The 13,546-nt window shown below is 27.5% G+C and overlaps 1 protein-coding gene across 1 annotated transcript in view; it reads right to left on the reverse strand.

Moving 5' to 3' along the window:
- Window positions 1-418: 418 nt before the first annotated feature.
- Window positions 419-13,546, reverse strand: part of LOC113389226 (tachykinin-like peptides receptor 86C) — a 47,319-nt gene continuing 34,191 nt past the window's right edge. Inside the window, exons 4-9 of the mRNA XM_026626287.1 lie at window positions 11,184-11,318; window positions 10,151-10,225; window positions 6,882-7,032; window positions 3,886-4,082; window positions 2,614-2,735; window positions 419-799 (exon numbers count right to left, since the gene is read on the reverse strand). Of these exons, the coding sequence (XP_026482072.1) occupies window positions 510-799; window positions 2,614-2,735; window positions 3,886-4,082; window positions 6,882-7,032; window positions 10,151-10,225; window positions 11,184-11,318 (970 nt within the window). The 3' untranslated portion in view covers window positions 419-509. The remainder of the gene's footprint in view (window positions 800-2,613; window positions 2,736-3,885; window positions 4,083-6,881; window positions 7,033-10,150; window positions 10,226-11,183; window positions 11,319-13,546) is intronic.

Consider the following 13,546-nt stretch of genomic DNA (forward strand, 5'->3'; position numbering starts at 1 on the left):
TATTTGAGAACGTTTGAAATTTCTCGAATATTTCATTACGGTACGGGAAGTTCCAGCAACTTGCCTTAAGGCACGATGCCATACACTACTAGTTTGGTATAAAATTATATTTTTTATTATAATCTTATTCAAAGTTGATCTGTTATATAAAAGCAACTTGCCAGTAGAATTTAACTATACTACTTTGTTTATAGATTTTTAAATAAATTAAATATGTTTAGCAAAAAAATAATTAAAAAAATAGTTTAATGAATCGAATAAACCTTGCTAAGGACTTCTACATATTTTTTACAGAAATAGTTTATTTTTATTTTTCGTATAAACTTTGTTGATGTTTCAGTTTCTATTTACTAATTAATAACCAATCATAATTTACAAAACACCACCATAAAATAATCAAATATTTATTAATCCCCGAGACAAAAACATGAATAAAATCATTTACAAACAAACCTTTTATTTTTTATCAACAATGAAACCTTTATCATCACAACCACTTATTTCCTCGGTCATAATTCCGTCTGCATCTTTGTAAGATTTTTCTCCAAGCAGACCGCGATTGTGCCATCACTGCTGTCCGATTTCAATCGATCTTTGGCCAGAGTTATATCTCTGCTGAAATACAAGTCGCCATCCTGCGGAGTTTTGCGAAACCTCGAACTGCTCCGGAGGTAGAAACGTTCGCTAGATGGCGACTCTGATTTGCCATTAGGGAAGAAACTGTCACGGTTGTGCAGATGCTGGTGCACATTGTGACGTGGTGTATGGTTGAAATGGGGGTTGAAAATCGCTTCACCACCTGAAAAAAGGACACAAAGATGGATTATATATATTATATATATATATATATATATATATATAATATATATATATATATATATAAATAGCGCTCTCGGTCAAATGATTCGGTAAAACTCGAAAACGGCTAAACCGATTTGGCCGGCCTTAGTCTTAAAAAATTCGTCTCAAGCCAGAGATGGTCGGAAAGGTGAGATAATATTTCAGAATCGCGTAGAAACTTTACATTTATAATTTGAACATTTTTGTAGAAGCGCAATGTAAATAAAACAATGGACGGTGGCTAATACGTCAAATGTCAAACGTTTTTGACACATGTTGTTCAATTACGTTTAATAGGATGTTTTACGTGAATATTATTTAATTATGATTAAATTGTAGCAAGTAGTTTTGTTTCAAGTTTTATTTATATACAAAAACGTTATTAAACGGACCGCAAATGTTACTAGAAACTCAAAATATCAACTTTTTTGAAATGTTAATAAGAAAATGCACTTTTTGGCATATTTTTCTCAAACACGGTGCTCTGAAAGATCTCATTTGTATAATTATATACTCATTGGTATTTATAAAACATTTTCTAGGTTATATTATTTTTTATTTATGTTATTTAAATTCAGAACCTAAATTTGGTATCGATCAAATGGACATTTTGTCGAATAACATTATCTCAGTTATAATTTCCCAGAATTTATTGAAGAATAGATAGTAATATATGAAGGTGCGGGGTTAAAAAGGTCCACCATCAATGTGTTAAAAAACAGTAAAGTTAAGCATTGTTTAACAACAATATTTGAAAGTAGAGGAAAAAAGATGTATAACAAGCCATAATCTTGATTCTCATGATTTTGAAATCAGGAGATGAATGGTAATTTTTGAAAATCCATAATAAAAATATTTGCTTCTTTTGGTTGTTTTTTAGCATTAGTTAAAAATGTAATTATTTTGTAAAATACCTTTAAAATTAAATTAAGACATTGAAACTTTTTGCCAACTGGCCGTTTCAAGTTACCCCGCTTACAAGGTAAAAAGGTCCAGATAATAAATTTTTGAAAGACATCAAAACTGCACATTTCTACAATGATGAAGTAGCTGGCAGTTTTACTGAACGTAGTCAGATAATTGTTCGTTTGAAATGTGTTATTTGTTTTGATATAATTGTTATGGTTTTCACAATATAGTTTATATTTGCTCAAAGTCAAATTGGACCTTTGTGCCTCGCCCTGCTCTACATATATACTTATTATTAAATTTACTTTAATTCATCGAATGTTACTTGAAACTTTTCAAAAAGCAGGTCAAAGAAGAAATACTTAATTCATTTTCTATCTCTCCTCGCAGAAATTTGAAAATTTTGTATAAGCTCAGTAGTATTATTTACAATTATACACAAAATCCAGAATCCAAAAAGAATCTGAAAAACTTGAAACGTAATCAATAAGTCGAAAGACCAAAAAAGACTTGGATTAGATTATACCATGTTTTTGATAGAAAGCGTATAAAACTTCCAGTTTGATTGTATTAACAAAATATACACAAACTAATGGGGTTTATTGTTTTTATAATACCTAATTGTATATATCATTCAAACAGCATATCGTTCTTATACACTTAAAGTATTAATATATTTGATTCTCTAGAAATTGTTTAGAATATACCTTACTTAGCAAAACAACGTTTGCCGGGTCAGCTAGTATATATATATATATATATATATATATACTAGCTAAAATATATATATATATATGTATATATATATATATATACATATATATATATATATATATATATATATTTAATTCTTTAATTGCTTACTTTGGGAGTACGAGTGAGCCCTGGCAAGTCCTCCAGGACTATCAGTATTACCAGGATCTGCACTTGTCAATCTGCACACCAGCAAGGGCCCACAAACAGCCCTTTTGAAATAAGCTCGAAATCTGTAACAAAAATTACATTAAATTCCCTCATTGTAACGACAACCTTCAATTCTTATATAATTCTTTGTGGTTACTAGGGTTTGTAGGTTTTCAAAAACCGGTTTAAAAAACCGGTTTTTTGGCGAAAATTATGGAATTCGAAAACCGGTTTTTTAGTGAAAAAAGTCGGTTTTTACTGTATAAATTAAAAATGACAAATATAGCCAAATATAAAAGATAGATGAAAGCGTTTTGATTTTGGAAATCATATCGTTTCAATAGCATTTGATATCTTATCAATCTGCAATGATTCCCAGAAAGGTTTTGTATATATTAATTTAGATTTTTATACCAGTGTATATATTAATTTAAATCAGTGTGACTCCTTCTTGAAGAAGTAACTTTCTCTACTCAAACTAAAAAAAGAGTTTTAAACCCTAGAAGCCACAAATTAAAGAACAAAAAACCTAGAATTATTATATCAGGCTTTAAAAACAATTAAGCATAATTTGGTCGCAAGTATAAGAGTATTTTATATTTCAGGAAATTTTGTGAGCAAACAAAGGACACGTCTAAGTAGCAATTCGATGGACGTTCTAAGTTTATTTAAATCATATTTTACTAAACGAAAAACAATTAGAATGTTTAAAATTAATTAATTAAAACTGCTCGGAACAGAAATAAAAGTTTAGCTTAATTGTTTTTCAAACTAAAATTGATATTAACAAGTATGTATCAACATGGATCTAATATTTTTTTATTTTTTTATTTAATGATTTTTTTTTTTATTTGAAAATGTATTATTTTAATTTATTCGAAAACTTTCCTTTCACTTTCATAAAAATATTTTTATTCTTATATGTGAAAATGATGCATGAATAACGAATAATTATTTTCAAAGTTATTTAATCAAGATAAACTATTATTTTTTAGTTCTACGGATTAAAATTAAAATAATTTGTTTACTATCTATAAAATTAAACAATAAATAAATTCAGTTAAATACTACTCTAAATTACACTAAATTTGCGGATAAATTATAGAATATTCGAGCAAAAATTTATTTTCTATATAAAATTCGAAAACCGGTTTAAACCGGCTTTTTAGTAAAAATAAAATTCGAAAACCGGTTTTCTGAAATGTCGGTTTTTGTATAAACCCTAGTGGTTACCTGTTGTTCATCCAGTAATATATTATTGGATTAACCATTGCATTACCCATGGCTAACCAGTAAAAGCTCAGATACATTTGCTGGGTATAAGGCCAGTACATCAGCGATTTATCGACGTGCATGTAGACAAAATAGAGCTGATAAGGCAGCCAGCAGACTGCAAAAATGCCCACGACGGCTGCGAACATCCTGACAACCTAAAAAAAAAACAATTGTGGTAAAATTGAAGTAGATTTTGTCTGTTTATTAACTTCCCGTAGGGTAAGTTATAGTAATGAGCCGAAAATCGAAAATGAAAATTTTTGCATTTCTCGACGTTTTGAAGGTTTCTGAACATTTTGGCATACCTCAGAAAAAATGGATGTGTGTGTATGTATGTATGGATACAAATTTTCGTCCACGTTTTCGGGCGCATGGATCAACCGATTTAAATGGTTCAAAAAACATTCGATTCCTATTGATAGAGAGATGTGCTAATTAGTTTTTGGGAAAGGCAGGTCCAGCCGTTACGGAGATACGGAGCAAAGAGTGCAGAAAATACAAATCGAGTTTTTGAGAAAACGGAGTATCGGATTTGAATGATCTAAAAAACATTCAATTTGTAATGATCGGGAGAAGAGGTGATTAGGTTTTGGCAAATGTAGGCTCAGCGCTTTCGGAGATACAGAGCTAAATGTGCAAAAATGGCAGTTTTTGAATGAACTAAGCGTCCGATTTGAATGATCTAAAAAAGTTTCTGCTTGTATTGACGAAACAATTGCTTTTGAGGATAAAAAATTATTACATCTTTTTTTATTTTTCATGAAATATTTTTGTAAATTTTGATTAAAAACTCAAAAATTACCCAGGCTAAGCACAGTCTAAGCGCCACTCTGATACAAATGTTTACCCAAGTGCGTTTAGACTGTTTATGCACTGGAGCACTTTTCCAATTGTGTGAAAAATGTGAAAAAAAAACAATTTACTGACGAGCAATGTAAAACTTAATTTTTATTTTAAAAAAGGACTCTACTGACGAGCAATAGGATTTTTAATTCTCGTTTTAAAAAAGGACTCTACAGTCGAGCAAAGTAAAATTCAAATTAAAATACAAGAAAATGGACTCTACTGACAAACAAAGTGAAATTCAAATAAAAAGAGAACAAGAAAAAATACAAGAAAAGGAACCTTACTGACGAGTAAAGTAAAATCCGAACTAAAATAGAAAAAAGGGACTCTACTGACTAACAAAGTAATATTGAAATTAAAATAGAAAAAGGGACTCTACTTAAGAACAAAGTCAAATTCAAATTAAAATAGAAATGACTCTACTAGCAAGCGAAGTAAAATTAAAATTCAAATATAAAGTGAAATTGGAAATAAAAATAGGAAAAAAGGACTCTACTGATAGACTAAGTTAAATTTAAAACAGAAGAAAGGACTCTACTAACAAGCAATGTAAAATTTAATTCTCATTTGAAATAAAACGACTCTACTGACGAGCAATGTGAAATTCTAATAAAAATATAAAAGGGACTCTACTGACGAGCAAAGTGAAACTCAAAATTGAAATAGAAGAAAAGAACTCTACTGAGGAGCAAAGTAAAATTCAAATTGAAAACAAGAAAAGCAACTCTACTAACGAGCAACGTAAAATTCGAATTGAAAATAAGAAAAGCGACTCTACTGACGAGCAATGTGAAATTCAAATTCGAATACAAGAAAAAGGACTCTACTGACGACCAGAGTAAAATTCAAAATAAAACAGAAGAAAAAGGACTCTACTGACGAGCAAAGAAAAATCAAATTGAAAATAGGAAAAAAGGAAGTTAAATTTAAATTTCTTTTTAAAAAGGACTCTACTGACGAGCAATGTGAAATTCAAATTCAAATACAAGAAAAAGGACTCTACTGATAAAGTGAAATGCAAATTAAAATAGAAGAAAAATGACTCTACTGACGGGCAACATAAAATTCGAATTAAAATAGAAGAAAGGGGACTGTACTATCGAGCTAAGTAAAATTTAAATTTCTTTTTAAAAAGGACTCTACTGACAAAGTGAAATGTGAATTAAAATAGATAAAGGACTCTACTTACGAGCAAAGTAAAATTCAAATTAAAATAGAAGAAAAGGGACTTGACTATCGAGCCAAGTGAAATTTAAATTTCTTTTTAAAAAGGGCTCTACTGACGAGCAATGTGAATTTCAATTTCAAAAACAAGAAAAAGGAATCTACTGACGAGCAAAGTAAAAACCAAATGGAAAATAGGAAAAAGTGACTCTACTGACAGGCAAAGTAAAAATTAAAATACAAGAAAAGGGACTTTAATGATAAATTGATTTATGATTCATATTTGATTTGCTCAGATCAATAACAAGATAGCAAAAATAATGAAAGTTACAGTATTTGTAATAATATATTTGAAAACGTTTAAAATTTCTCGAATATTTCATTACGGTACAGGAAGTTCCGGCAATTCGCCTTAAGGCACGATGCCATAAACCACTAGTTTACATTAATTTCTACAATATTGCACATACATACCACTACTTTACAATCGTATACATCCTAGAAAATTTCCTTAACAAACTTGAGAAAGATTTATCAAAATCCGCATAATCGTTTAGAAGGAGTATACAGTGAGTGATTGTAATTTAATATGAACTTTATATAAGAGCAGTAAAGCTCAAATTAACTCTACGTTTTGTATGAGAAAAAAAGGGCTGTTTTTAGGCTTTTCCCGTCAATTAGTCGATTTTTTCTAGCCGTAAGAACCATCCTTGGACTTCAACGAACATTTTAAAAAAAGAATTGGCCAAATCGGTTCAGGTGTTGTTGAGTTATGCGCTTACCAACACATTTTGCGATTCATTTTTATATATAAGATCCACAAAACTAATTTTTTACTATCACAAGATGTTTTTTTGGGATTTTGTGGATATCTCGGCAACGCCTTAACCGATTTTTATGATTCAAAAATCATTAGATTTATCATAATTTCTACTTTTTCTGACCTTTCTTTTTCTGCAAATGGCATCAGCCTGTCTTTGTGTGTGTTCCCCAATTGACCTGCTGCCCCACAATTCTCTGCCCATTGCCCAGTAGCATCTGGACATCCCTGCTATAGGCATTAGATAAGTCACTATGAACAGGACAACCTGATAACTAGAAAAATGATAAAAAAAATAGTAAATTGACAACAAGATTTTTTTTTAATTTTTTATTAAATTTATTCTGCAATCTGTTTTACATTAACATTAAGCAGAGATTGTTAACAATAATTATCTTATAATATAAGCCAGAAGATAGTAGCAACATAGGCGTGTCTACTAGGTATATATAACACATATTAATAAAAAAAATAAATAAAAAAAGAAAAGAAAGACAATAAAAAAAAAACAAAACGATAAGAAAAACAAACAATCAAATATGACATAAAAAAAATAATAATAATAATTAGGTTTAACTGGACTAGATGAGGTCTTGTGGCAACTTTCTTTTCAATCTAGTGCGCTGAATTGACAACAAAATGACTTGATTATGCGGATTTCGATAAATCTTTCTGAAGTTTATTAAGGAAATTTTCCAGGATGTTTGTGATTATAAAGTATTGGAATGTATGTGCAATATTGTAGCAATAAATGGCAAAAATTGTAAAAAACGACATGTCATTGTTTGCATTGAAAACAAATGAAAACTATCATCTTCCAAAAATTTCAATTTACATATAAACCTAGATAATATTAGAATATGTATAATAAATTTATGATTATGAATGAAAAAAATGAAATGTCTACATTATTATTGAAACATTAAGAAAAGATTTAAAAAGTTCATATTAAATTACAAGCATTCACTGTATATTCCTTCTGAACGATTATTCGGATTTTGATAAATCTTTCTGAAGTTTGTTAAGGAAATTTTTTTAGGATGTATGTGATTATAAAGTACTGGGATGTATGTGCAATATTGTAGAAATAAATGTAAAAAAATGCAAAAAACGACATGTCATTGTTTGCATTGAAAACAAATGAAAACTATCATCTGCCAAAAATTTTAATTTACTTATGAACCTAGACAATATTAGAATATGTATAATAAATTTATGATTATGAATAAGAAAAATGAAATGTCTACATTATTATTGAAACATTAAGAAGAAATTTAAAAAGTTTATATTAAATTACAAGCACTCACTGTATACTCCTCCTAAACAATTATTCGGATTTTGATAAATCTTTCTAAAGTTTATTAAGGAATTTTTTTAGGATGTATGTGATTATAAAGTACTGGGATGTATGTGCAATTTTGTAGAAATAAATAGAAAAAAAATGCAAAAAACGACATGTTATTGTTTGCATTGAAAACAAATAAAAACTATCATCTGCCAAACGTTTCAATTTACTTATGAACCTAGACAATATTAGAATATGCATAATAAATGTATGATTATGAATGAGAAAAATGAAATGTCTACATTATTACTGAAACTTTAAGAAGATATTTTGTAAAATCTAAACTACTAGGCTAATTTTGATGGAACAAAATTTTATTCTCTATTATTTTGCAAATTTTGCATAATTTTTAACTTCCCGTAGGGTAAGTTATAGTAATCGCAAAAAAATCGAAAATGAAAATTTTTATATATCTTTACGTTTCAGAGGTTTCTAAACATTTTGGCATACCTTAGAAAAAATGGATGTATGTGTGTGTGTGCGTGTATGTGTGTGTTCGAATACAAATTTTCGTCGACACTTTCGGGAACACGGATGAAGCGATTTGAATAATTCAAAAAACATTCGATTCGTATTGATAAGGAGACGTGCTGATTAGTTTTTGGCAAAGGCAGGTCTAGCCGTTCCGAAGATACGGGGCAAAAAGTGCCGAAAACGATAACTCTGTTTTTAAGAGAACGGAGCGTCCGATTTTAATAATTCAAAAAAACATTTTACTTGTATTGACAAGATGAAGAACTGATTAAATTTTCATGAAGGCAGGTCTAGCGGTTTCGGAAATCTAATAAAAAAGTAACAAAAAATGCCATTTGGCGGTCAAAAATGATCATTAGACATATGCACATCAAATTATCAGATATTTTATAGAGATTTTAACAATAAGTATGAATTTTGTTTACATTCCTATGGGTTCCGTACCAATGTTTATCTGTGAGACGGCGATGCGGCGCTTACGCGATTCGATATTCCGTCTCTATGCAGATAAAGCAGTACGATTGCTTTGAAAAAAAGTTCAGAATTTCCAAAATATGTCAAAATAAAAAAAAACATTTTTTTTTCAAAAAAAGTATTTTTTGTCAAATTTATAGTTTCTTGAAAATCTAATTTTTTCGAAGTAAATTTTTTTCAAAAATGTTAATTGTTTTTAAAAAAATAATAATTTTTGGTACGGGAAGTTCCAGCAACTTGCCTCAAGGTACGATGCCACGTGCCCCACTAGTTCTCTAATATTTTGCAAATTTTGCATAATTTTTTCCCATAAATGACAATTTTATATGCCACGTGTTTTTATCGCCTCTATGATGCAAAAAACTTTTTAATTTTCCAATTCATAAAGTTTTCTTTCACTAAAGAATAATGTTCGAATACTTTAAATGCAAATTTTTAGCAAAATGTGCGAATGCTTGACAATGGAGCAAAATTTGCATTGATTTAGCTTTTAAATATGGAAATTGTTAAATAAAACTTTTGTTCTTCTGGAAAAGAAACTTTTCACAGACAAAAAATAAATATATGTAATTAGTTATTGACGAAACTTTTGATAGGAGATGTATGATAAGAATTTTATGTTTTCCTGACGTTACAAAATAAATTATGTTAAGTTGGATGTTTGTGAGAAACTTTGATAAAATTCTTTAAAAAGCAAGTTTTGTGGTAAAGATATACTCATACCTCAAATACCTATTACATCTACTAAAGTGTCAAACCAATTTAAATATAATTTATATAAAAAACAATGTTTCAGGGTTAAAAATTTAACCCTGTATTATATTTTACCCTGTTCCTTGAAAATAATTTAACAAATTAAACATTTGTGCCTTGTACTAAACGTAAGTTTATTGATTAGAAATTATTCCTATATTATTCGTAGTTTCTATAAATCTTTGAAGTTATTGAAATGAAAAATATTTTTTAGGCAAGACAGATATTACAGCTGTCCAAAGACTGAGATTATATCGCCAGCAAAAAAGTAAAAAAATACAAGCAGTCAATAAATGTATGTTAATTTTAATTACATGAAGTTCTTTGAATGATTTTATTATACTTACATGTAATCCATTTTGGAAACATCTGAAGATCCATCAGGCCAGACTAGTATACAGGCTGTTAAATGGTATTTTTCACTAAAAATATAATAATAATTAAAAAAATATATATTACAAATATAATAGTTAAAAAAAATTGTTAAACTTTGACATTAAAATCTTTGTATGGTGTCCAAATTGCTTTAGCTTCAACGCTTTGGTTTAAGGTTTTATTCATTTTATTCTAATTTTTTTGTGTTCTTATATGTTATTATATATCGTTGGAAAGTCTATAAAATTATCTACAAATCTGTGTATAACAATTTGTATATGTTGGAACAAAATTATATGAAAAAAAATTGTTAAACTTTGACATTAAAATCTTTGTATGGTGTCCAAACTGCTTTAGCTTCAACGCTTTGGTCTAAAGTTTTATTTATTTTATTCTATTTTTTTTTGTGTTCGTATATGTTGTTATATATCGTTGGAAAGTCTATAAAATTATCTACAAATCTGTGTGTAACAATTTGTATATGTTAGAACAAAATTATATGAAAAAAAAAGGTTAATCTTTGACATTAAAATCTTTGTATGGTTTCCAAATTGCTTTAGCTTCAACGCTTTGGTTTAAAGTTTTATTTATTTTATTCTATTTTTTTTGTATTCGTATATGTTGTTATATATCGTTGGAAAGTCTATAAAATTATCTAAAAATCACATAATAATAATTAAAAAAATATATATTACAAATATAATAGTTTCAAAACTAAGTTAAAAAAACTTAAACTAATAAGATTTTAGCTCAAATTAAATAAGAGTCTAGTCAAAAAATAATCTTTTTTGTAAATATATTACAAATATAATAGTTTCAATTCAAAACTAAGTTAATAAAACTAATAAAAAATTAATAAAAATCTTATAAAAATCTATTAAGAACTTGAAAAGAATCTTATAAGAATTTAGCTCGAATTAAATAAGAATCTAATGAGAACTCTTTATAAAATTCTTATTAAATTAATTAAATATTTTTTATATGTTTTTTGTTTTTTTTTCTTACTTGTAAACTACAGTGCTGGAATACATAAGACAGGGTATTCCCAAAATCATTCCAGCTAACCAAATGGCAGCTATAGCTAACAAGGAGCATTTTTTCGACATTCTTGGTTCTAGGGGCCTCACTATGGCCATGTACCTAAAAAATAACAAAAAATCATTAAAATAGACATAACAAATTTCATATTCTTATAAAAAGAAAACAACTTGAAAGGCACTTCAAATAATTTTATAAACTTTACAATGTTCTAGATACCAATTTTTTGGACATTCTAAAACGCATTGTATTTTATTTTATTATTATTTCAGAATTCTAGTACAAAAAATGTTAAAATAAATATTGCAATATTTTTATTATCCTTATAACGTGGATTTTATGTATTATATAACTTTTGTGGTTTACACTGTATATTCATACAATAATTCAGCTGAAGATAACATGTGCAACGTATTGAAATTTGTGGGCAAAGTTTGCCCATTTGTGGATGATTTTGTATTGATAACAATGTGCTGAGTTTTGGAATTAATGGGGATGATAATTTTAGAAGTTGTTAGATGTAGATGAGAAAATTGTTGTGATTTTGATATTTATTGATATTTCAGTTTCATATTAGTTTAATCGGTAGCACTTTATTTATATTCACAATTAATTTGTTAAAAATATTTATAATATAACAATAGTATTATATATTTTTGAAAAGCTTATAAAATTATCCACAAGTCTGTATATAACGTTTTTATATTTTTGGAAAAAAATTATTTAGGAAAAATAAGTGAATTTCAAAATTTTTTTATCTAAATAGATATAGTCAAAGGTTACATTTTTTGTATTTATCAATATTTTATTCTAATTTTTTTGTCTTCTTATAGTTGTTATATATCGTTGGAAAGTCTATAAAATTATCTACAAATCTGCGTATAACAATTTGTATATGTTAAAACAAAATTATATGAAAAAAAAGTGAAACTTTGACATTAAAATCTTTGTATGATGTCCAAATTGCCTTAGCTTCAACGCTTTGGTTTAAAGTTTTATTTTAATTTTTTGTGTTCTTGTATGTTGTTATATATCGTTGGAAAGTCTATAAAATTATCTACAAATCTATGTATAACAATTTGTATATGTTAGAATAAAATTATATAAAAAAAATGGTTAAACTTTGACATTAAAATCTTTGTATGGTGTCCAAATTGCTTTAGCTTCAACGCTTTGGTTTAAAGTTATATTCTAAATTTTATTCTAAATTTTTTATGGTCTTATATGTTGCTATATATCGTTAGAAAGTCTATAAAATTATCTATAAATCTGTATATAACAATTTGTATATGTTAAAGCAAAATTATATGAAAAAAATTATTAAACTTTGACATTAAAATCTTTGTATGGTGTCAAAATTGCTTTAGCTTCAACGCTTTGGTTTAAAGTTTTATTCATTTTGTTATAATTTTATTGAACTTATTATTAGTATCGTTAGATAGCCAATAAAATTATCTACAATCACATATACAATTCTTTCAAATTCTTGAAATAAAATTGTCTAGGAATAAATATTCAGTCATTTGGAAAGTCAAAAAAAAAGAATATCTTCCTATGTTTTTTATCGAAACCCTCAGTGCACAATCTCATCTAACATCAAAATATGATTTTATTCTATTTCAACCTCTTTCAGACAATTCTCTAATTCTTTGTGTACAAAAAATATTTTGGCAAAGTAAACAAAAGTCAAAGTAGTACATAATTTTTTACATATATCTTATCGAAAATATGATGGAAAAATAAATCTTTGTGCAATGTGAAAACTTTCAATATTGAAAATGATAACACAAGTATTAAAATAGCATTTTGTAACCTGAAGAATAGGATAATATTGCCTTCAGATAAAAAAAACAGGTGGAAATGTCAATGAAGGCAAAAGTACCATCAAATAAAATTGATACTGTGTTATAAAAAAAATCTAAAAACAACTAGATACTCATACCAAAAGTTTGTGCATGTTTGCATAACAAATGTATATTTCAGACAACCCAGTTAAATATTTAGTAATTTTAAAATTTGCTGTAAAAGTAGACATATTAAAGTACACTATAACCAAGTTACAGCATTTTAGCAAAACCAGTGCAATTTTAAAAAAATATTCAACATGATATCTTCATCTTCTGATACTCAAACATATATGTACAGATCTATATATAAATGTCTGGATATATTATTAAAATAATTTACAACATGTTCTGAGATGTATATGGAGTAAAATGTGCGTTAAAACTTTTCAAAGACACTTTTACATATGTTAGCAACTCCTTTATATAAGTAAAGTGCTACTTCTCATACATCTAACTTATTTTCAACTTCAACAAAATATAATA

Source organism: Ctenocephalides felis, unplaced genomic scaffold, assembly GCF_003426905.1.
Source record: "Ctenocephalides felis isolate EL2017-DRISC unplaced genomic scaffold, ASM342690v1 CF-g0.4_SCAFFOLD_03573, whole genome shotgun sequence".
In the NCBI taxonomy this organism is placed as follows: Eukaryota; Metazoa; Arthropoda; class Insecta; order Siphonaptera; family Pulicidae; genus Ctenocephalides; species Ctenocephalides felis.